At 38.2% G+C, this 25737-nt stretch overlaps 1 protein-coding gene across 1 annotated transcript in view; it reads right to left on the bottom strand.

The window, feature by feature from the left end:
• Positions 1 to 25737, bottom strand: part of NCKAP5 (NCK associated protein 5) — a 759472-nt gene that overhangs the window by 376034 nt on the left and 357701 nt on the right. Inside the window, exon 4 of the mRNA XM_040636836.1 lies at positions 7632 to 7765. Within this exon, the coding sequence (XP_040492770.1) occupies positions 7632 to 7765 (134 nt within the window). The remainder of the gene's footprint in view (positions 1 to 7631; positions 7766 to 25737) is intronic.

Raw genomic sequence — 25737 nt, 5'->3', positions numbered from 1 at the left:
CAAACTGGAAGAAACCCATGAGTAGCTGAATGAATAAACAAATAGGTACTTTTATACAATGGAATATTACTGAACAATAAAAGGGAATGGACTACTGACACATGCAACCACAAGGATGCATATCAAAAGACACACTGAGTGAAAGAAACCAGACACAGAAAGTGAAATACTTTCTAACTTCAGTTATATGATTTTCCAAAAAAGGCAAAACAATAGGGAGAGAAATCAGATCAGTCATTGCCAGGGGCTTAAAATATGGAGTTAGAACTGACAACAAAGGGAAATCAGGGAACTTTTCAGGGACAGGAAAATATTCTATATTTTGATTTGGTTACACGACGGTATATGTTTGTCAAAACTGAACAAACTGTACACCTAAAAAATGGATTATCTGCAGATCTGACCAAAAAGTATTTATTGAGAGTAAGAATGAATTTAGTTTCCAATTTTAAAATAAAATGGATTCTATATCCTGTGTTTATTTTCTTACAAGAAAACAGTATGTTGGGGGTGGGGATAGGAACACAATAAGAGTATAATGGGTAATTTTCAAAAATGTTTAGAAGGAAACTAAATCACTGTTTTTGTTTTGTTGTTTGTTTTTTGTTTTTACTGATGGCTGTTTCTTCAGAGAAATTGTTTAAAAGTGAAACCAATTCTGGATGTCATAAAGTTCTCTCTGTTCAGGCTTTTTCCCAAACCAGTTCAAATAAATCCTAAAGCAGACAACATCAGAGCCAAGAGCAATAATGGTTATGTCCACTGCAGAGGATCGTAGCTTCTTTTTGCCAGTCGAGTTCCTCGGTATTCAATTTTGGCTGTCCTCAACAGAAATGTTTCATCTGGGCTTGGCACTTTTCTAATCTCGACTACTCCAGAGTCAAGTAACCAAAACAGACATGGCGAAAGCCCAACTCCACAGAGCTTCACCGTGATCGCAGTGTGGAGAGTAAGACGGTTCTCTTCACGCCCCCAGCACAAAAGCCTGGTTGTTAGAACTTCAAGAAGGCCTGGTTACAACAGTCTAATTATAACTTCACTCACGTTATGCACTTCGGTTTAAATACAATGCCTTTAAAAAACTGTAAGAAGCATTTTAAAACTATAAGCAATTCAACTCCTTTATTTTACAATTGAGCAAACTGAGATCTAAAAAGGTGGAATTACTTAACTGAAGTTATTAAGCTAGTTAGAAGTAGAGCTAGAACCAGGTCCTAGGAAGCCCCGTTTAATAGGATGGTGCTCTTTGGAATAAAATCGGAACTATACTCTGTGTTAATACTGTTTTCTCTACCAGGGATATATAATGCCAATATAACATCTGTGTTTTCTATTCAACAACATGACTCTGTTAAGAATTTAGGAAACTTATGACAATGTCATCAAGTCTTATGCAGAACCAGAAATACAAAGGAACTAAGGAATGTTTAGCATTAAGTTATCCGTTGCTCGGGGAGCTGAAAATGGCGTCCTTTTTTTTCCCCCCTATTCCCTTATAGTTGGTTTTAGCCTCCCTCTGCTTTGCTTACGCAAGCGCTTATACCTAGATCACTAAGATATAAACTTCTGACATCAAAACGTGAACCATATTATGTGAACCAGGCATTTAAGAAGATGCTATTTAAAATCTTTTCTTCCAGCTGTGTGATTTGAAGAAAATTTATCATTTCACCAATGTTCCTCTGCCATTTTAAACCTCTGTTATATTTTCTCAAAGGAGATGAGAGACCTCCATTTTTAGGAAAAGTCTCAGCCAGAAATATTGCTGACAGTGTGGAAATAATCAATTCCAAATCAATCGAAAATTGCCCTCTCTATTCATCAGGAGGAACAAGGCGCTCAGGAGAGCCAGCCCTCGTGACAGGTTAAAGTTGACCAAGGTCTGAGACGGGAACAAATGCAGAAGAGGAGCAGAAGGGCTCTGGGCTGCTGATCGTCCAAGGGTCAGTTGACAGCTTTTTTCTCATCTTGTTTTGCTTTACTCCTCCAAAAGATGTAGAGAAAATGTTCTTCTAATGTGCCCAACAGACACAGAGGCAGAAAGGAAGACGTGGGTAGAACATTTAAGGGCATATTATCCTCTTCAACACACACTTCTATGCAGGTGCCTACAGCTTCCAAATGGGCAGCAGAAAATGAAGCCTAGGCTTCCATAAAGTCTCTGAGAGCCGATAATGTGAACAGAAACCAGTGACCGAGTTAAGCGGTAAAACCATCTCCATTTACGTCTCCTTGAAGTTCAGCATGCAGCGGACTGCACTTAAGCTTAGCAATCAACTGTGATAGGAGAAATCTCAGTTACAGTAAGCAAAGAAATAGCTTCAAGGCAGCAGATAACTGTGCAGGGAGAGAAGGTCAAAACAGGTGCAGAGTAATCCCGGAGGTAGAGGGGGAAAACCTGGATTCCATTTGGGTGATTTTTAATTATCCTTGTCTATTATGGGTGACAAAGCTTAATTGTTCCCTTTACTTAAATTTACACTGCATGGTGTAAATACACACACACGCATGTGCACGCGTACGTGCACACACATACATATGGGGAACATTTCAAGGCTGCAGAGAAACACTAATTGATTCCTGATGATGCTTGGGGTGTGACATGGTTCACTAATAGTAGTTTACAAAATAGGTCTTCTGGGTGGTGAGTCTACCAGGTTGATTCTAATTTAAAGCTTCAGACATACAGTAGCAAAGAGATGTCATATGATAAACGTGTTTTATTATTGCTAGTAGCACTATACAGTTAGTGCTAATTTCATCTGGCTTGATTCATGCCTTTGTGTGATAACATACCATTAATAAATATGAAGTCTGTCCTGAATTTGGACAAAAGTTCCCTTTATTTACAGCTAAGCTATAAATGTGGGGTTTTTAGTTCATGTATGTACGTAAGTCTTCTCTATCTGGGGTCTACGTCTTCTGAGGATACATACTGTGTTCTATCTTACTGTACACACAATAAAAATGTTTGATTGTCTGATAAGAACAGCAGGTTTTGGCAATAATCTACACATTGACTGGATTGTTCCCAAAGGAATCCACTCAAATACAGGCGCAAATCATGCATAGTTCGCATTAAATCAGTAGTCTGTATTGCTTATTTCTTCACAAATCTGGTTCTTCTTAATCATTGTTTAGGTTTTTTTAGATTTTATTTATTTATTTGATAGAAAGAGAGAAAGAACACAAGCAGGGGGGAATAGCAAGCAGAGGTAGAAGCAGCACCCCCCAGCCCCAGCAGGGAGCCTGATGCGGGACTCGATCCCAGGACCCTGAGATCATGACCTGAGCCAAAGGCAGATGCTTAACCAACTGAGCCACCCAGGGTCCCCACTTCTTAATCGTTGTTATTCTACGTCACCAGAGCCCACCTAGTTGGAGAGAGTGTTCCTGAAGAGTGCTTGTCTAGGTGAATCTAACCAATGCACAAACCACCTCATTCGTCCAAGGTAAGGACGCTGGGGGTGCCAACGCTAATCTTTACATAGGAGGGAAGGCAGTGACATAGCCACACTCACACCATTAACCTTGGCTGGCTAGACAAGCACAGTTCAAATGAACAGTTAAAGGAGGGTCAAGACAGTTACAGAATCATAGAAGGGCGGGCACAAAGCTATTCCCACATAAAATATGCCCAGCCATGTATACCACTCAGAGAACAGGTTAGACCATCATTATGACATCTGGAAAGCATCTTTAATTTGTATCACCAAATATCAAGACAAAGAAGCCCTAATGATACTACTGCCTGCCTCTCAGTACCACCCTATTGAAATGCTCCTTCATGTATGCAGAAGGCTTAATTTGGCAGGATCTCTTCTCTTCTCTGTATTTCAATGAATGGTCTGAATCAAGCTTGCTATGACTGCTTGAATCACCCTCAGAGCAGGCAATTTCTGATTTATGAGCTTAGAGCTGATTATATAATCTCTGGTCACATCTCTCTCTCTCTCTCTCTCTCTTTTTTATTGCCCAAATTTTGGACCACTGCTAATCATTACACCCTAATCAGAGGTCAAGAGGAAAGGGGGGGTTATAAATGAAGGTTTGGTGGTGACATAAAAGAGAACTACTCATTCAAGCATTTTTATAGATTTTTATCACCTAAGTGATCCCATTACTCATTACCACAGATAATCAACAATGTTCAGGTTTGCCTGGTGCCGTTAAGCCGCCAGGCCTATCACCTCACTGAAACGGCATAAAATCAAGCCTTGGACTAATTACCTTGCAGCGCTCATTCTGACATCTGAACTCTACTTCACACATATACCTAATTGTCCCCACTTCTAACTTCGTTATCCACTTTCCCCCCCAAAGCCTCACCTCATCCCTGAATCTGAGACTCCAGAATCTCCTTCACCACTGTTTAGATGCCTGCATGGAGACAACGCCATCAACTACACCAGGAAAATACTTCTCGCAGCTCCACCCACGCCTCAGCATCTCATGCCTCTGTGCTCCAGGTTCATCAGACAGTTATCAGAAAGATGCAACACGTGTCTACCTAGAGGCTCCTGTGAACTAGCAGTCTAGTACCTGACTTGAGAATCGAAAGTCCTAGGTTCTATTTACTCATTATCATTTAGACATGAAACCAGCATTCCTATGTCATGTACTGTGACATTCAGAAATGCCTTAACTTTGTAGACGTAAGTGACCTTGCAGAAGTAGGAATACTTCTATGAATTGATCCTAGTCTGCACCATTTTGGACGATTGTCTATTATATCCTCCAGGGCCATCTAAGAAGGGGCGGATTCTAGTATAAATTTGTTACCAGAGACAATGTTTCTCTCCCTGAGGGGTAGTAGCCTTTGTCTAGGAATAACAATTACATAGGCTCTTGTACTTTCCTTTTAATCCTGGCTGCCAGGAATCTTAGAACTATGTCACATGCTCACTCTCAGAAAACACGGCAGGCCATGTAAGTACGATTACTTTCCACACTACCCTTTTGTGGTTTTTATTTTCTATTTTCATTTTATTAGTTGTATTGTAAAGCTACGTTTTATTGTAAGCCACTACACATCCTTTGAAAAGGTGGGTTACTAGCATTATTTTTCACAGCAACTCATTCCGTAAACAATACTCAAAGTAAGCCTACATCTCAGGGAGCATCATGTACAAAATAAACTCGTTGGCCCAGGGAAATGTAGGAAATTGTGAATATAAAAGTTTTAAATTCAATACAAGTATTTGGAATATGGAAATTATTTATGTGAGCATTTAGAGGCGGACCATGTCCAAGGGTGAGGATCTATACAGATGTTCTATAATACGGAGAATTTTACAAAGACTTAAATTACAGTAACAGGATTGTTTAAATAAACAGAACTAGGCATATCTTACAAACCGAAGTTTAAAATGTGAAAGGCCATCAAAAATGGTGTAGTGGGCCTACTTAAATTATTGTGTATCTATCTTCCTTTAAAAGTTTTTATTTAAATTCCAGTTAATTAGCATCCAGTGTAATATTAGTCTCAGGTGTACAGTACAGTGATCCCACTTCCATACATCACCCTGTGCTCATCACAACAAGTGCCCTCCTTAATCCCCATCACTTATTTCTCCCATCCTCCCCCCACTCACCTCCCCTCTGCTAACCATCAGTTTGTTCTCCACAGTTAAGGGTCTGTTTCTTGGTTCGCCTCTTTCTCTCACTCTTTTTTTCCCCCTTTGCTCACTTGTTTTGTTTCTTTTTGTTTCTTTTCTATTTAAATTTTACTGAATTAACATACAGTGAAATATTGGTTTTTGGAGTAGAATTCAGTAATTCATCACTTACAAATAACACCCAGTGCTCATCACAAAAAGTGCCCTCCTTAATACCCATCACCCATCTAGCCTATCCCCAACCCAGCTCCCTCTACCAACACTTAGTTTGTTCTCTAGTATTAAGAGACTCCAGTGGTTTATTTCCCTCTCTCCCTTTGTGTAATTATCTTATGATATATGCTCTTTCTTCCACCTTTGCTGATTTACATTAGCTGTCTGGCTATAACTGGACTTGAACTCTTCAGTTTCAATGAAGCTTTACATAAGGAAACTGATTATAGCAGGGGAAATGCAGTATGTAAAACCAACCACTATTTGTTCTACATATAATTATCTTCTCTTTCAGTCTAGGATATAGCCTTGGCTCTTGTGCAACTCAACTCTGTATGGGTGTCATTTGATTTATAGCAGATGACCTGGCATCGTATGAAAGTAATTTACTGTACCATGTGTCTCACGCCCTGTAAATCAATAGCTTAATACAGAGACATCTTAAATACATAGTGCAAAGATGGGGTGATCTACTTCTTCCTTTCCTAGATCATTAAAATGGCAAGTATTACAAAGCAGTTCTTGTTTTAGAGCTGCTTCAAAACTGGGGGGGGGGGGGTCCCTATCATTTCAAGTTGGGAGACATAGAGTGAGAGTTGCCATCAAACCAAATGAAAAATTGAGCACAAGGTTGTATAAGTAATAGCCTGGGAGGGGTGGGACACACATTTGTTTAAGTATCGATTGGTGCGTTTCTACAGCACCTGTGTACTATCATGTGCTCAGAGAGTGGAACAGGGTGTTAAATTATGACTCTGAATGCAGGACGGTTATCTATCTTTTCTACCCTGTTCCTCCAAGAAACCTCTAAACCAAAGTCACAAGCATTCATGGTATTAGTCACAATGAGATAAATTCGGTTTCTCCCTGTAACACATCCAAAGCTTAAGCCATCATTGTAAAAGGTTCATAATGACGAAGCCATATAATCCGTTGCTGATTACGTCCAAATCCCAGTGGTAAATTAAAGACAAGATCCATATAGATTGTTCAGAAAAATTTTAGGCAACTTCTCAAACTTGATTCAGCCTGGGACAATCTCATGAGGGAGAAACAAACAAACAAAAAACCTAAAAATTAATTTCCTGATTTTGCAAATGGTGAAGTGAAATACAGAAATGAAAGTAAATTGTCCTTCTCAGAATTCCCATATCTGGTCCCAGGACTGGAATAGCACAAGTTTGTGGTTTTTTTCCATGGAACTGAAAGTAATAGGTTGAAACTTCACCTGGCCCACAGTAACTGTAACTGGAAGCTGAAAGAGTCTGACTGTGTGGGAATTAAATTTAGGAGTTACTTTTCAGAATGCTCCTTTCAAATTCAAGTTCAGTCTTTTCAAAGGAAAGAAACTCACTGATTTTGATTTTTTTTAAACTATTGGTAAATGTTTCCTCTAAGTAAGCAAGAGCTTACTGAATGATTAGATTCACATTCTCTGTCTTCCTTAAAATAGAATTATGATGACCGGGAAAATTTCATCCTCCTGGCTGGCCTTTCACAGGACATTCCAATAGGCCACACAGCCACCACATCTTCCTGGAAAAATCCCTTAGATAGCCATGAAGGAAGAAAAGACAACTAGATCCAATAAAGCCAGGAATACTCGAGGTGCAAATAGCAAGTTTCAACAAATTGGCCCAAATGCCATGTGATGGCGTGGCCAGAGGAGAAGGTCTAAGCTGTAGGTAAATTAGCTCCCCAAATTCAACAGAAGCTTTCACCATGGAAATTCAGGCACAGAAGCTATTGGTGCAGGAAGAGATGCCCCTCCTGAAGCAAGAAGCTCAGTTCAGAACATACCTGGAGAACTGCTGTTGGAGGCCTCGCATCTGAATTCGGTTGCGCTCAGACTCCAGTGTCACCTCCTGCAATCGCTTCTCACTCTGAAGACGTAAGTGTCTCTCCTCTTCCAATTCATGCATCAGCTTCTCATGCTATAAAAGGCACAAAGGGAATGACTTTTAAGGAGGTGTTTCTCAATTACTATGAGAAAAAAAATAATTAGTAATAGCTGTCAGTTACTAAGTGCTAATGTGGACTTTATATATAAATTAATTTCATCCTCATTACCACCCCACGAAGTAGGTTCTATTATTAACCTCTTATTACAGACAAGAAAACTAAGGATCAGAGGCATCTAAGTAATTTGTCATAAAACCCAGAAGGTAACAGTTTTCAATCCTGGCTGATATGTCTCTAATGCTTGCATAATTTTCACTAGACCAGGTGGCTTCTTGTGCAGATATGAAGATCTATGACCCAGTAAAACTACCAAATGTATTATAATTCGAGTAATGATGAGTAAGATCATTAGTGCCTGCTCAGAATTATTTCATCTCTTCAATCTCTAGTCTACGCTTTTAAAAGAACATAAGTGATTTTTGTACAAGGACCTGTAATTTCAACTTAATTAGGCCATGGAGCTGATGAGAATAAGGTTAAATATTTTGTTTTTATTTGTCCAGTTAGGTTTTCACAAATAAAAAATAGGCTAAACCACCCACTTTCTTTATTATCCCAGAAAACTAGCTCATTCACAAATAGGAATCAGTGTTTCAAAGGACTGGATGACCCAGAATAGATCGTTCACCAAAACTCATTCCTGGAACCAGTCAGAAACATGCAACTCGAATCCTCCTGACATTACTGACTCACCCATGCTAATGTCTATTTGTTTTGGTTTTTGTTTTGTTGCTGCTGCTATTTTTTTTTTTTTTAGCATGTCATGCTATTATGGTTATGGTTGTTACTAATGTGAGCACTTTGCATTCAGAATAGATATTCTGTGATGAAAACCAAAGAACTACTCAATGCCTGACTAGGAGGGACCCACATTCTTACACAGAAGAAGGGAAGCAGAGACTGCAGACTGCATGATGACTCTGAACCATGGATTACCCAGGATGAAATGCTATCCACTGCATGCGGCATATTCACTGGAAGTGATAGGAGAGATGGATTTTCTCCACCTCTAACTTATGGGGGAAAGGTTCTCCTGAGGATCATGAAGGAAACAGTAGACCATAATTTGGAAGTAAATCAAGATCCTCTAAAAATACTTCTATATTCCCGTGCCTATGCACCCTTGCTCATGCTCTTCCTCCTGCTTAACAAGCCCTCTGAGGTCTATTTAAAGCCTAGGGACACTGCAGGCTTGGCTTTGAGCCATCTCTCTAGAAATTCCCCACATCACTTCATTGTTCTCTCCCTTCCTTGATTTCCACAGCACCTATGCTCTTTACCATCCTATACGCTCTTCTGTTATTATTTTTCATGTGCATTTATTATGATTCTCCACCTACATAAACATCTGTTTGATATTAGGACTATGTCTAATGTGTATATGTATTTTTTGTATTTAGCATACTGGAAATATAGTTGCTTATTGATTCTGGAGCTGGCCGTTAGCTAAGTCAGGCCTGTACCTTCTGTCCCAAACTCTTTCATGGTCCATTTTTCACCCCCATACAATCAGTTACTTCTATCAGATTCAGAAAAAGTAAAATCAAAATCAAATCTTTATTCTGTCATGTTCCAGTAGCTTTAGAAAAGAAGAAAAATGTGGTTTTGAAGGAAAAACATGCTAACCAAAGTCAAATTTTTGTAGAAATAGAATGGCAAATTTTATATGACATATATTTTATTATTTATTTCATTTTAATTATTTCATTATTTATATTTTATTACATATGTTTTAAAACAATAAAAAGATAAAAATAAAATCTACTCTGTTATTACATGTAATTAACACTCATCTGTGTATAAACTCATTGGACTCGAAGGAACATGGTCAAGTCACTTTTATTACAGAATTTGGAAGACTGTGCTTTGACTCCCAAAACCAGAAAAACAAATGGTGTACATTAAATAGTTAAAAACCACAGTGTATGAAAAAGGTGAAGTTTTGCAGAGAAGATAGCATCCATTTTCCTTCACAAGTGAAGAATGTCACATAGATTCATTGTCATATTGAAGAATTCCCCAAAATCTAATAAGGGAGCACATTTTCCATATGAATAAACTTTTCTGTTCAATTTGTTAATGCCTTTTCAAATACAAAGGAAATGACACCCTTACAACACAGAGAAAGTTCCAGGGGATTCAAAGACTAATGAGGCAAAAGTTGTTTACTAAAATATATTCCCTTTAAATGATGTGCATTTCAATTAAACCATCGAAGCTTAACAATCAGCCATATCTACTTTCCAAACCTAGGGAAAAATTTTTTTTTACTCAAATTATAAAACATGGATAAAAGTAACAAAATAATATCAATGGATTGGCCAGATTTTTTTTTTTTTGTAATAGCTGTATCCTAGATATAAACTAATTTGTCCCCAAAGTAATTTTGATTTTTTCCCCACAGGTTTTCTCTATATCTTTACAGCACAGAGAGTGAAAGGGAGCGAGGGATGCGGAAGAGTTGAGTGCTATTTATACAGTGCTGCTGGGAACTGAAGAGCAGTAAGTAAAAAACAATGTCACAGAAATCTGGGCTGCAGACCTGATGAGGCCAAATTTCTGTGACATCTCTTTCTATTGAATCCCTGGGCTGGGTTGGCTTTAAGAAGCCATCTTAAGAAAGCTCTGAGAGTGTTTTTCTAAATTCACTCGGGACCACATTTGTATTTCTCCCAGTTTCATTTAGCAAGTTCACCTTTTCCCCTTCTCCTCATTGGCTTCTCCTACCATCATACACAAACTACTATACCAGGAACACAAACACTGGCTCCTGGGCTGAGTCTACATGATGTGAGACATGTGTTCACGGGACACTTCACCACCCTTCCTTTTAGGGTCATGGGCTTTCCTCTCATTCAAAAAGAGGGTTTGCATAGTTCTCTCAACAAAAGCTGGCTCTGAGTGGGTGAACTTCCAACCCTTTGTTCTTCTTTAGTTGATATCTCTACCTCTGAAATAAGTTCTACGTGAAAAATCTCGAGTTGGAGAGCACTTCACGGTTGACGGAATGTTTCCACCTTCATTGCTTCATCTAGCTCTCAGGACAACTTGGCAAAGCTGGTTGTTAACAACTTCATTTAAAGATAAAGTAAATGGTGTAAAGAGAGGGAAGGCACTTGCTCGGGGTTTCACTGTTAGAAATGACAGCCCTGGGACCAGAGCCAAGTTTTTCTGACCCCAGTCCCACCTCCCACTCCCATCTTTTTTTCTTCTTACAATAGTCAGTTCTGCTCTAACATTTATTTTGTAATCTTTTTGTCCTTTATTTTTATATTTGACATATAACATATTAGCTTCAGGTGTACAACATAATGATTCAATATTTGTATACACAAATACAAATATAATCACAAGTTATCATCTAGTTATCATCTATCATAATACATAATCACAAGTTTTTTTTTTTTATTCTCTTGTGATGAGACCATCTAAGATTTACTCACTTAGCAACTTTCAAATATGTAATAGGATGTTGTTAACTATGGTCACCGTGCTGTACATCATACTCTCATGACTTATTTTATGACTGTAAGTATGTACTTTTTGACCTCTTTCACCCCTTTTGCCCACCACCCACTGCTCCTCCATCTCTGACAACCACCAATCTGTTCTCTGAGACTCTGTTTGTTTTTTGTTGTTGCTGTTGTTTGTTTTGTTTTTACATTCCATATATAAGTGAGAGCATATGGCATTTGTCTTTCTGTGCCTGACTTATCTTACTTAGCTTAGTGCCCTCACAGACTACCCATGTTGTTGCAAATGGCAAGAATCCATTTTTTTATGCGGCTGAGTAGTATTCCAATGTGTATGAGTGTGTGTGTGTGTGTGTGTGTGTGTGTGTACCTACCACAACTTCTTCATCTATCCATCCACCCATCCTGGACACTTAGGTTGTTTCCATATCTTGGCTATTGTAAATAATGCTGCAATAAACATGGGGGTACCTATATATTATTTGAATTAATGTTTTCCTTTTCTTCAGATAAATATCCAGAAGTGGATCATATGATACTTTTATTTTTAATTTTTTCAGGACCTTCCATACAGTTTTCTATAGTGGCTGCACCAATTCACATCCCTACCAACTGTGCACAAGGGTTCCCTTTTCTTGATATCCTCACCAACACTTGTCTGTCCGTCTGTCCTCCCTCCCTCCCTCCTTCCTCTTTCTTTCTTTCCTTCTTTCTTTCTTTCTTTCTTTCTTTCTTTCTTTCTTTCTTTCTTTCTTTCTTTCTTTTTTTCTTTCTTTCTTTCCCTTTCCTTTCTTTCTTCCTTCCTTCCTTCCTCTCTCTCTCTCTCTCTCTCCTCTCTTCCTTCTTTCTAATAAAAGCCATTCTAACAGGTATGCCGTGATACCTCTTTGTGGTTCTGATTTCCATTTCTCTGATGATTGGTCATATTGAACGTTTTTTCATGTATCTGTTGGCCACCTGAAAGTCTCCTTTGGAAAAATGTCTATTCAGATCTGCCAATTTTTAAATCAGATTGCTTTGTTTTTTGTTTTTGGCTATTGTATTATAGTTCTGTATATATTTTGGATATTAACTTCTGATGGGATATATGATTTGTAAATTGTTCTCACATTCAATGCATGGCCTTTTCATTTCATTGATGATTTCCTTTGCTATGCAGAAGCTGATTTCAGTTTGATCTCACTTGTTTACTTTTGTTTTTGGAGTCAGATCCAAAAAATCATCACCAAGACCAATGTCAAGTATCTTACTGCCCAGTTTTCCTTTCAGGGGTTTTATGGTTTCAGGTCTTACATTCAAGTTTTTAAACCAATTTGAGTTAATTTTTGTGTATGGTGTAAGATAGTAGTCTAGTTTCAGTCTTTTGCATGTGGTTGTACAGTGTTCCCAACACCATTTATTGAAGAGACTGTCTTTTCCATATCATGTATTCTGGCCTCCTTTGTCATAAATTAATTGACTATATTAATGGTGGGTTTATTTCTGGGCTTTCTATTCTGTTCCATTGATTTTTGTGTTTGTTTTTTATGCCAATAAAGTACTGTTTTGATTATGATAGCTTTGTAATAGAGTGTGAAATCAGGGAGCATGATGCCTCCATCTTTGTTCTTTCTCAAGATTGTTTTGGCTTTTAGAGATCTTTTGTGATTCCATACACATTTTAGGATTTTTTTTTCTATTTCTGTGAAAAATGTCAATGGAATTTTGATAAGGATTGCACTGAATCTGTATATTGCTTTGGGTAGTATGGACGTTTTAACAGTATTAATTCTTCCAATCCATAAGCATGGGATATCTTTCCATTTATTTATGTCTTCTTCAGTTTCTTTCATTAATGTCTTACAGTTTTGAGATCCAGGTCTTCTACCTCCTTGGTTAAATTTATTACTAGTATTTTATTCTTTTTGATGCAAGACCATGAATTATTTTTGGCCCTTTTCCAGCTTCATTGCCTGGTTCCTCTTCTTGTTTCCAGTCTTCACCAGTTAACATTTCCTAGTATTCTGGCCCAGTTTTATTCTCTTCTAACTCAAAGCATCCCCCTCCCTTGGGCACATCACCTAGACTGGGGACTTAAGCCCTGAGAGCATTCCAATTCTTTTAAAGATTTTATTTATTTGAGAGAAAGCATGATAGAGAGAGAGAGACAGAGAGCACACAAGCCGGGGGGAAGGGCAGAGGGAGAGGGAGAAGCAGGCTCCTCATTGAGCAGGGAGTCTGACATGGAACTCGATCCCAGGACGTGAGATCATGACCCAAGACAAAGGCAGATGCTTAACCAACTGAGCCACCCACATGCCCTCTGAGAGCACTTCAATAGGCCTCTATGAGTGTGGCAGACCAGGAACCTGTCCCTTAGACCAAAGCTCTTGGACACGCAAATACACCTACTCACAGAGTGAGGTGGTGTTTTCAGCCCGCTATCTGTATACTGCCCTAGGGTTGGCAGTTTGTCAAGGACTATCTTTCCAATAGTTTCCCACCATATCCAGGAACACAAGCCACTTTAGCCTCGAGATCCATGAGCTCAGTGGGTCCCCTGGTGGCAGCCACAAAAACTGGGGTATCAGATGTAAACAAACCAGGGCACCAGATATACATAAAAGCTCCCCTCTGGGATATAATGCCACTGGAGACTGGCAGAGGGGGCATGAAGATGGCACCTCCCAAAAGAAAAAATAGAAAATAAAAAGATGGTAGCCCAGGCTTTAATGAGGCAGAGGGAGAGCACAGGATGGATGGCATCTGCCAGTGCCTCCATGCCCTGGAGAGAATGCCAAAAGGCACCTGCCCCTCCAATGGATGCTTGAAGATTAGCAAATCAATCTTCTTCACATATAGTTTGGGTGCCTTCCAAACTGCTATTTCTGAGCTGGGCCCTGGGGCGAGCAAGTCTGCACTTAAACATTTTAAGAGCTGTTTCTCAGTTCACGATAGCCCTTTAGGCCTCATGGATACAAGCCCTGGTGGCTCGTCTCTCAAATATTGGTCTTAAGAGTTAGAGTGACTGATATAATCTACAAACCCTTCACTTCTCAAGGAGAAGCTTCAGATTTTTGAGTTCCCTCCTGAGCTGGGGGAGGGGTTTGTGGTGAGACCACATCTCAGCTTCTCCGAACCTCTAAATGCAGTCCTTTCTCATCTGATGACAAGGAGGTGTGCAGCGAGTGTACAGAGAGAAGTTTCCCATATGCAGTTGTAGATTTAGTGTGTCTGTTGGAGGAGATGAGCTTAGGATCTTCCTGCATCACCATGTGGACTGCCTCCTAACACTTATTTTAAGAGCATAATTTGTTTTAAGGCAATGGCTGTGTTTGGGGCCAATTTGAGTGTGACCCAAATCTCACACTTTCTTATGCCTGATTTCAGTCACGAGAAACACGAAGTGAACACAGAAAACTGCACCCCACTGAAACTAAGGTAAAAATACACAAATCACACCCATTTAAGATTGATGGGCCAGTGCCCTCAGTTACTGTGCCTGTTAAGAGCTACCCCACCCACATCTGGTGGCACAACTTGCCCTCTGATTTCAGGCAGCTTTCCTTTCGTCACTTGACAATAACTCACAAGGTGCAGCCCTTCCACTGACCCCTTCCACAAGCAAACTGCCTGTCTTTTTCAAGGTGAAGTGCCATATTTATTGTATTATTTATTTCTTAACCATTTAACACAAGTAAAACTTAGCTGTCATTTTTATTAGGTTCCTGGGTTTTTTTTTTAAATGTGTCACTGATCAAGTTTCTGAGTCTTGTGCCCCTACTTCCATTTTTCCCACAAGCCCTGTGCAATGATTTTTCAGATGCAGTGGTTGCATTATAGCGGTGCTGACTGTACATGTCAGTGGAAAAAAAGAAATCTGAATTAAGAGTCAAGTTTCCAGGTCCTTTTCCTATTTGCGCACAAGCAAAGAGTTGGGCCTTTGACAAAATAATCAAACACACAAACAAAAAAAAGAAAGGTGTATTATGTCCAAGTCGCTGTTCTACCAAATGATCTTGTCTCTATGACAGGGCCTTAACACAGACCTTAAACTTCCTCAAAGTTCATTACTATCCTCTGATTAAACCTCTGGGGATGAAAACTCCACAATTTCCCTAGGTAATCCATTTAGTTTTCTTAAACTTCTCTCCTGATAATTTCCTAAGACTTACTTAGATTGTTTCAAGTATCCAAAAGCCATTTTTATCTGCATGTTCTCAGAAAATGGAGAAAAACCTATATATTCCAATAAATATAAAAAAGAGCTTGGAAAAAGAGCTATGTATATACCACGTGGATTTATTCATTCCACTCAGACCACAAATGCTTACTGAGCAGCTACTATGTGCCAGACACTGGACCAGAGCAGGAGACCAGCAAGGAGTCAAATAGACATGGTTCCTGACAGTAGCCAACTTACACACAGTGAAGAGGGAAGGTGCCAAATGAATTATCATACAGATAAATGTATCAGTATAAACTGATGGATAATGAAGGATTTGCTGAAAGATAATAGCAAGAGGAACTAATTTTGTTTGGTCGTTTAAGGGAAGGCTTCTCTGAGGAATTAACGTTCAAAATGAGACCTCTGTGATGACTGGGAGTCACCAGGTGAAGAGAAGGGACCAGCACTCTAGGTGGAGTGATTAGCAAATGGGAAGTTCTTGAGTCACAGGAAGAAAGAAGAGCAGCCCAGTGTGCCTGGAGCCTGGTGAACAAGGGGACGGGAGCGGCATATGATACAGGTAGAAAGAGAAAGACACAGGCCATGGGGGAGCATGAGGGTCATATTAAGGATGTACAATTGCATCCTGAGTAAAACAGCAACTCATTGCGAAGGTTTAATCAAGGGAGTGATAAGATCTGGTAAAGATTTTGCAAAGATCATTGACCAGAGAAAGAAATGAATTAAGAGTCTAAATAACAGAATGGGAAAATATTTAAATAGAGAATGGTGAATGCTACCAGCTTCTGGTTTAGATTTCATCTGCTACTCAAGTGGTTTTGGACAAGCCACTTAAAGCTTAACTGTTTTAAGCTAGTTTCCTCTGTATATCAGGGAGAGTAAAACTGCCCAAGCCAATTTTACAGGATCACTGTGAGGAATGAGCAAAATAATGTATGGTAAAGCACTACAAAGACTTGAAAGTACCAAATAAAAATAAGACATGGATAACTGGAATTATATAACTTATATCATCTAATGTAGTTCAGTTACTTTTGATAAATTCTACAAGAAATTTAGATTTTAATAATCATTACATATTAAATAAACATTATAGTTACAGATTTCTTTTAAAAATCTCAAAAATGTGCATTTGGGTAGATCAAACTTTAATACATTTTAATGTAAGAGCTGAAAGATTAATCACAGATATCATCTAGAATGCAGATAACACTGTATTAGACACCCCTAAAAAACATTATTTTTTAAATCTTACCCTCTCGTCTGATTTTAAACAGATGGCTTGATCTGTAGGGTGCCAAAACTCCAGGGGTTAATACTAAGATATTAACACTGAATTTCAAATACAGAAAGTCAATAAATATTTCTATCCTAGGTCTAATTATGTTTGGTGAGTCTAGCTACATCAGTATACCACTGGCAAAGTCAGTTACATAAAATTCAAAGAATTTGGAAAAGAAAGAAGAATTTTGTTTACTTGCTGTGAAAGTTCTAGTGCCACTATGCATGGTCATGTGTCAAGTGAAACATCTGCTCTAACAAGAGAGGTGCCTCCCACATATGCTCTAAGCATCTGTGTAAGTCCTGCTTAGCAAGTGACAGGGGGCATCAACTCATCCAGAGGTATTCTACACCGACTTGATGTAAAAGAGAGACACAATAATATACAGTAAGGTGTTCACTCTACATGTCCATTTCAAAAGATTTCCCCAAATGTGTCCAAGTTATAATGCTCTTCTTAAATATTTTACGAGCCAAGAACCCTGTGAAAAAATACTAATACTCTTAGATAATAAAAGGATCTAAAAGTTAGTCAGAAATGAACAGAGGCCATTAAAGAAGGTCATGGGGACTTAATGATATTCCTGGGTATTGATGAAAAAAATATATGAACTCATTCAAGAAATGTGGAATCTGGCAAACAAGCCACCATGGAGGTTTTTAAATTAGACTATTAGAAAAGATAAGTACATTTGATTTAGTGATACAAACATAAAGCATGGTATTAAGACTCAATAGTCAATTCAGAACTTGAAGATCTGCTTAGATTTGCTTATTAGTTGGTGTCCAGACAGCTACAGATACTGCCATGTGTTCACCAATCAACATCTAATATATACTGAAACATTTTAAGATTATTCAGAGACCCAGAATAACCATTCTAACTCTCTTGCTACCTATTGAGAATCTAAAATTGGCAAGTGATTTTTTTTTCTTCAGAGGTCCATAAACCAAACACACATCAGCAACAAAATTAAACTGTTATGTTTTCATGCAAACTAGTTTTTAATGGAAAAACTATATTAACCAATTGATGTCAAACCAGTGTAAAATGGGATCGAAATTAAGCTATAGTTATCACATCTAACTGTAGTCTCATTTTTGCTTTTTACACAAATTGCAATATATTTTCCCCGTAAGGCTCCCTGAATTCAATATCCCCATTAGTTATGAAAGATTCAGTTATCCCAGAAGCAGAAAAACAGATAAGGAACCTAAGAATTGATTTTTTTTTAGAGCCCACACTGTTGGCTGTAACAGAAGAATCAGAATCAGATTTTGAGACGCTGGGATAGAAGCAGCCCAATATACATCCGCAGTGCTGATAACATCTCCTAAGAGAGACAAAGCTTTTATTCTAACAAAAAAAGATAGAAAGCTTGGTTTAAAAAAAAAAGTGAGAGGAGGGAGAAAATGGTGAGTGAGAGAAATAAAAAAGAGGGTGGGGGGAGAAGGGGAAGAAATTTCAAGGGTAAAGAAGACAGATGGGCACTTAGGAGGATCTTAAAAATGTCCTCAGTGCTACACGGGAGTTCTAAAAGAGAAGTACCACAGGTGAATCACTCCATAAGATTACATTTTCTTAGGCAAAAATTATGTATATGCATATGTTCATTACTTAGCAAAGGATACAGATGTGAACTTTATGGGAGGAGTATTTTCAGGGTGGGTTGTGTAGAAAAGCATGATAAAATGAAGGCTTGGCACATCAAGATTGGTATGGATTATAAAGGCATGTTGGAACAAATTGTAAGAAATTATGGTATCCTGTATACAAAGAGAGAAAATGAAGTTGTCCTTTGCTTGTAGTCAATGATCTTTATTATTTCTCAACTAGAGCTACAAGTGAAGAATAATAGAGTAATACTGCATTCACAATATAAAGTAATGCAGTTTTGATTTTATTATCATACAGCTGAAAAAAAATTGGACAGAAAGTTATACATTGATTCATTTCCCATGTTTTTTATCACTTTAAGTGTCTTGATTTTCACCATGATGATTCCTGTGATAGAGTAAGCACAAGGCTGGTAGTCTGGGTTATTATCTTTTTGGTTCTTTTATTAACTGGCTATGTAACTGTGAGAAGTACAATTATCCTCTTTGGACCTCCTTTTAAAATGCTATGGTCCCTTTCAACTTTCACATTTTATATACCCATGAAATTAGCCATAAGCACAGTGATGGGGTTTAGGACACCTTACTCCAAAATACGGCACCCTGCCATATTGAATATCTTTTTTTTTTTTTTTTAAGATTTTATTTATTTATTCGACAGAGATAGAGACAGCCAGCGAGAGAGGGAACACAAGCAGGGGGAGTGGGAGAGGAAGAAGCAGGCTCATAGCGGAGGAGCCTGATGTGGGGCTCGATCCCAGAACGCCAGGATCACGCCCTGAGCCGAAGGCAGACGCTTAACCGCTGTGCCACCCAGGCACCCCCCATATTGAATATCTTAAGCTGAAGGAGTTAGAGAGAATGTCAGAAGCAGGAATGTCACTCTGACTTCCCCTTTTCCCTCAACAGGTCATTAAATCCTCATGTGAGAGGTGCCCTTCCTATACGAAAGAGGAAGGAAGGAGTTCTTATCACCAGAGATGGGGAATTGGGGACCAAGAAATCTATACAAACAAACCTTAGGAAACTAACCCTAATTACTTCTTCACCACTCACTACCCCTACCCCAACATCAACCCCTCCATCTTGTCAATTCTGCACAAATTGCTTCTTTGTCTAGAAGATGCAAAAGCCTCCTGCTGTGGTCACTTCTCTGAGTCTTCATTCTCTTACGAAGGCCTCCATGTCCATGTTAAAAAAAAAAAAAAAAGTATGTGTTTCTCTTATAATCTGTCTCGTATCAGTTTAATTCTTAGGCCCAGCCAGAGACCCAAAGAGGGTAGAGGAGAATTTTTTCCTCCCCTACTATAGCAAGAAAAACATAATTACAAATTATGGTACAAATTACTAATGATATGATGAGCAGGAGATGAACCATGTCTCTAAGCTGGGGAGGGTATACATATGTTGCAGATTGGTTATAGTATAGATTTCATTTGATAATGATGAAGGAGACTGCCATCCCTGGATGGAGAGTTAGGTGGGTGAAGCTGTAGATTTCAGAGGCTAAGGGCATGGTTTCTTTGGCTAGCGTAAAACAGGCAAAGAAATGTTAAAAAGAGAACACTGGGCATCACAGGATTGGGAAGAGAGGTGGTAAAACGCAGACCCCAGAGTAACTGGATTTAATCTGATTCCCAAACAATTACAGGTCTCAGTAGATCTTGAGGAGAATGACAGAATCTAAATGATGTTTGAGCAAGATAATTCTTCCTCAGGGTAGACTCCAGAAGTGAAGGACAACCGTAACAGGGACAAGTAGAAACTGCTCCTTTTTTATTACTGTCATTCATTAGCAATGGTTCCTTGAGTTGGAAAGAGCCTTTCCACAGGGTTTTCTGGCTCACTGCCTTTCTGACTTCAACAAGCTTCTCAGAAAGCCATTTTATCCCTAGCCTGTATCTGATCATTACGGGGACTGACCAAGGAGAGCAAGACATTGAGTAATAAACCAAATGAGTAGTAAGCTTGTTATCCATGGTCAACTGCCCAATTCAGACACATTCTTTCCCTTACCCCAATCATTTCCTTGAGTTTTGTTTGGTCAAGAGGTTCAATTCTCAACTTTACTTAGAAAACAGCTTCATTTACCCTACCACTGGGTCCTTTTATAAGAAGTCAATGGCTCCTTCTTTTCCCCTGGTCACAAATCTTTCTCTGTTGTCATGTTAATTGATCACAATTAACAGTAGCTATTAATTATTCTATCCCTTTAGGAATTCTCAGAAGTCAGTTTTATTAAGTGCCATCCTACTTGATTGAAATCCTAAGTATTCTTTTCTGTTCTGTGGATACAGGATATTTTATGTAAGGAAGGGGGGAGGATTTCAGTTCTTTGAGAATTTTTTACTTCCAGTTCTCTGCCCTGAACCAATCTTTGGTCTTCAGAATGGCCCTTGATTTACTTATTCCCCAATTCACCTCCCACTCTGATAGAAATATCTGCCCCAGGGGCGCCTGGGTGGCACAGCGGTTAAGCGTCTGCCTTCGGCTCAGGGCGTGATCCCGGCGTTACGGGATCGAGCCCCACATCAGGCTCCTCCACTATGAGCCTGCTTCTTCCTCTCCCACTCCCCCTGCTTGTGTTCCCTCTCTCACTGGCTGTCTCTATCTCTGTCGAATAAATAAATAAAATCTTTAAAAAAAAAAAAAAGAAATATCTGCCCCACAGTGCCCAGTACAAAAATAAATGAATGATATCTCTAGCAGATGTCGTTTCCATTTCAAAATCCAAGTCACTGTATTTCTCGTCTTGCTCCTTATTATGGAGGATTCCAAGATCTTTCTTCCAAACTCCAATCTTGAACTTCAGCTATATTTATTATAAAGGTTAACACTTGTTCTGCCTTCTCCACCCTGTTGTCTCTTCTCTGCCTACCTAATTTATCCCATACATTGGTGCTCCTAATATTCAACTTAGCTTTTTTTTTTTTCAGATTATATGATATCAAATATTTTACTAAGCATTTCATATATAATCATTATCACCTATCTCTTCAAAGAGCATGCTTTACCTTAGGCAGGCATTGGGCCTTGCACTTGGTAATGAAACTTCATAGAATATTAGCATATCAGTGACCATTCCAGAAGTGTTCAATATACTCTCGTTGAGTTAAACTGAATTCTCTTGACCTCACACTACTCCTTTCCCTTAGCCAGCTCTAGGTTTGCAAAATTTCTATCAGTGACAACTTTCAGTCTTTGATTGCTCCCAAGATTATATGATAAGGTTTTCTTTGGCTTAGAAGCCCCATGGACACACTTCACCCTGTTTGTCATTTTCTTTCCCTTACATTGCCTATGTTTTACCCTCTTCCAACAGCCCACACAATGTAATCCAAACCTTCATATTCAAATCCCCTATCTGCTTAATCACTTTCTCCTTAGCTAGTAAGTCAAAAATTTCTTTTCTTAGAGGATTTGCAGTGACTTCCTTTAAAAGCATTTATAATTCCATTATTTTAGGATAGTACATTTTACTGTTCTTTTTGTTCATCCTACTAGATTTTACAGAATCGTAGGAGGAAAAAACCTATTCAGATGAAGAATCCTTCTTTTCCCTCTGATTGGAATCCTTATATTCCTGTCTTTCTTCAGTGAATGGGTGTAATTATGTGTATGTGAAATTGAAGTATTTGCTATGATAATTATTCATTCTTCTAAAATAGGAGAATAATTATAATGTCAACAACAGACGGTTCAAGGTACTACTGGAGCTCTCATTTTAAATCTGCCGAGAATGGCTTACGGGACGGGACGTCCCCTCAGTAATTAATATTAATTTCTCACAAATACTTATTATTCACTTGGAAAACACACTAGAATACTTTCCTACATTCCATTTCACCATGGAAATGTTTCTTCATTTTTTTTTTTTTTGAAACAAAACCCTGAGAATATCTGGACTGTTTTTTACATAGCCAGCTTTCATTATTTTATGATACTAAATTATATTAGACTCCTGAAATTTTATAACAACATGATTTTTAGCAGACTGCCTTATCCTTGTTAGTAAATGCAAACTTTCACATTCTATCATTCCATTAAAAGGTCAACTATAATATTTAAAAGATCAATGTGGAACTAATCATAAGTTTTGGTTCACTGCTTTAGTATTTCATTTCACACAGTTACCAAAGTTAGAAGAAATTGAAAATATTACATATTGAATAATTAGAGTCTGTGTTATTTTGGGAGGTAAGGTTAAAAGGAACATAATTTTTATGGGGGAAATCATTAAAGGCTTATAAATGAGTTGAGTGAGTATAGTTAATCTAGAGAAAAGGAAAAATGTATATTCTTAAAAGACAATCCGAGTACCCCTTTTAAAAACACACTGACCCCTTGGTTAATCACATAAATGGAGGGGAAGATTACAGTAGATAATCTCAGTTTCTAAGTGGTGGGATATGGTCACAAAAAGAAGGAAACAGAAAACATGTCTCCATATGATACAAATTATTGTCATGAAAAATAGGCCAATGTAGATTATAGTTACCACTAACAGAATGTTTGTGACATGGCTGGGTATCAAAAAGCTCACATTAGAAATCATGGCTATAGGTCTTCTGTGTGCAGTTTAAGTGAGCAACAGCAATGTGTTCTCAGGTGTCCTTTCTATGATCTTCTGGCTTCTCTCCAGCTGCCACTCCTGGCTGGATGTTTAGCCCTCTCTCACTTGCACGGCTTTTCCAGACTTGAATGAGCACAACCAAGCTGTGAAGCTAGGGTTCCATGCGGACATGTTAACATCTTTCTCCTCCTGCAGGTCTTACAATTTAAAGGAAATTGAAGTCTTTAGACTTGGAAAGGCACTTACCTTATTAAGTCCAACTGAGGTCCTAAAGGTACTAACCAAAGAATAACCCAGTCTACACTCTGTCACTCTGCACAGAAGATGGAACCTCTTTTGTGAAGCCTCCCTTCCCAGGTAGTTGAGAGAAGAGCAGATTTTCAAGAGCTTGTTGGAATTTTCCATCTGAACCAGTAGAAATTATAGGCAAAACTTGTATTTACCTTTATAAATTAATTTCCTTGGCAATATAAACCTTTATATATAGGCTCAAAATTAAACCCCTACATGAACATGGAAAAGCAACCAGCAAGGTCATAAAGCACTTTAATCATTATTACATTAGTATATTTAAAATCCCTCTTAGAAAATTTTGTTGTCTTCTTCGGGAAGTAACATTACCAAAAGCTAAGTTTTCTTAGGAGGGAGGCCATGAATGTTATGAAATGTGATTCCTTCATTTTTACTAGTATAGGATATTGGTACATTGCTCTACAAGTGTATGTTTTTATATAGACTGGGAATACCAGAATTTTTGAACAAAGAAATGGATTCAACATGTACAAAGCAAATCGTTCCAAGTAGTGAGATTTAATAGCCATTAATTACCACGGTCAAGAAAAACACATGTGCCATTACACAGGCATGCCATTCATCACATCTAAATACCTACAACGGCGGCTATCATCTCCTAGACCAGGAGAATTACACAGAGTCCACAAATTACAAAGGGTTCAGTATACTGAATGTAACTTATAGCAATTATTGAATACATAAAAGCACTGCTATAACACAAAGAGTCTGTGGCTTTATTTTATTTTACTTTTTTATGTAAAAAGGATTCATCTAGTCAACAACATTGTAGCCACTAGCATTAAATTCAAACCACAGCTACTGCCAGCATCCCCACTAATGTGAAAACAAGGAAACACATATATACATTTAAAGAGCACCTGCCTAATTCTGGGAAAAGGTACAAAAGAAATTCTAGGAAAAAAAGTAAATGAAAAGGAAAAAAAAAAAAAGGAATATTCCTAGCATCACAAATAAGAATGATATTGATGATGAATCCTGACTAGTTGTTCTAAGCATTTTTCACATAATATCCACTGGATTTTCACAAAATTAGACAGGAGGCACTATTTCCAAAGCAATTTTTTTTAATTGTTTTTTTTAAGATTGTGAAGCTAAGGTCACAATATGGTCTAGTAAACTTTCACCTCAACCAGTGAACCAACTATCATTAAGTTTTTCCCTTTCCAGGACCTGTTAGAGATTGTGGGGTATAAGAAAGATTTAAGAGATGGTCTTTAAAAGAGAGAGATTGTCTTTGCCAGTAAGAATATTATAATGTGGTAGGACCAAGATGATCACAGACCAAATAATTAGCCGGCAAAGCATGACTATCTAGAGCAAGTGTTGGCAAATGTTTTCTATAACGGACCAGATGGTAAATATTTCAGGCTTCATGGCCCATATAGTCTCTGTTCCAACTACTCAGTTCTGCCCTTGTAGACACAGACAATACATTAACAGATGGGCATGGATGTATTTCAATAAAACTATTTATAAAAACAGGTAGGGTGTGGGGCAGCTCAGACATAATTTGTGGACCTTTAATCAAGATTACCTACTGACACCTCATGAAAACAAATCAATTCTAACCTTCCATTTTCCAGGAGGTGGTATTTCTTTTATCCAAAATTCATAAAGTTCCCAGAAGCCATGGGGTTGGGGAACTCTCTTATTGTTGAGAAAAAAAAATAATTTGATATACCTTCCCCCAAATTTAATGAAAATGTAGCCACCGTTGACGATCAAAAAAATTAAGTTTGGAATTTCCAAAAAGGATGACTTTTTAGCAGTTCTGGAAATCATGTGATACTTGTGTGTGTATGGTATGAACAAATCTCTTATCTATCCCTGTGTGATTATATGTCCGTACGAAGGCACTAGTTTTGTGTTATACACAGAAATACATTTTACCTTTTGGTGCGGAACCATTGGCCACTGTCTCTCTTATTCTCAATTAGGAATAGATGCTCCCCCCACTCCCTTCGAGAGAGAATAGACTCTACAGCCATTTGCTGCCAGTGTTGTTTAGTGTAAACAATGATTCGAGTTACTTTAATTCAACAATTTACAAAGAACCTACTTCATGCCAAACTAATCTCAACATTCAATAGTTCTCTGTAAGAGTCATAACATATGTACAGATAAATTAGTCATAGAGGTAAACATCTTCTTTCTGTTTATTTCAAGAGTCTACGAGATTTAATGTTGACAGGAGTTGGCATCTTTAAATGCTTTTCTATCATATATTCTCAGATGCCAAAATAAAATTTCAGGTCCAGCCACTCATTAAAATCAAACAACTCCGCGTACGGTAAGACCCTTTAGTATGGAGATGACAGGTTGTAGCAGAAAACTTATTTCTCCCTCTCTCTACCACCAGTTTTATATTTCCTATGGGCTAAATAAGGCACTCTCCTGCATAGCCACAAAGTCTTCAAAACATCTGAATTGGCTTAGGAGACAAAGAGTTAAGTTTGCCATTTAAAATTCCTGCAGAGGGGGCGCCTGGGTGGCACAGCGGTTAAGCGTCTGCCTTCG

The sequence above is a fragment of the Ursus maritimus genome, unplaced genomic scaffold, assembly GCF_017311325.1.
Source record: "Ursus maritimus isolate PB19 unplaced genomic scaffold, ASM1731132v1 scaffold_1, whole genome shotgun sequence".
Taxonomy (NCBI): Eukaryota; Metazoa; Chordata; class Mammalia; order Carnivora; family Ursidae; genus Ursus; species Ursus maritimus.
This window is presented reverse-complemented; position numbering and strand designations above follow the sequence as displayed.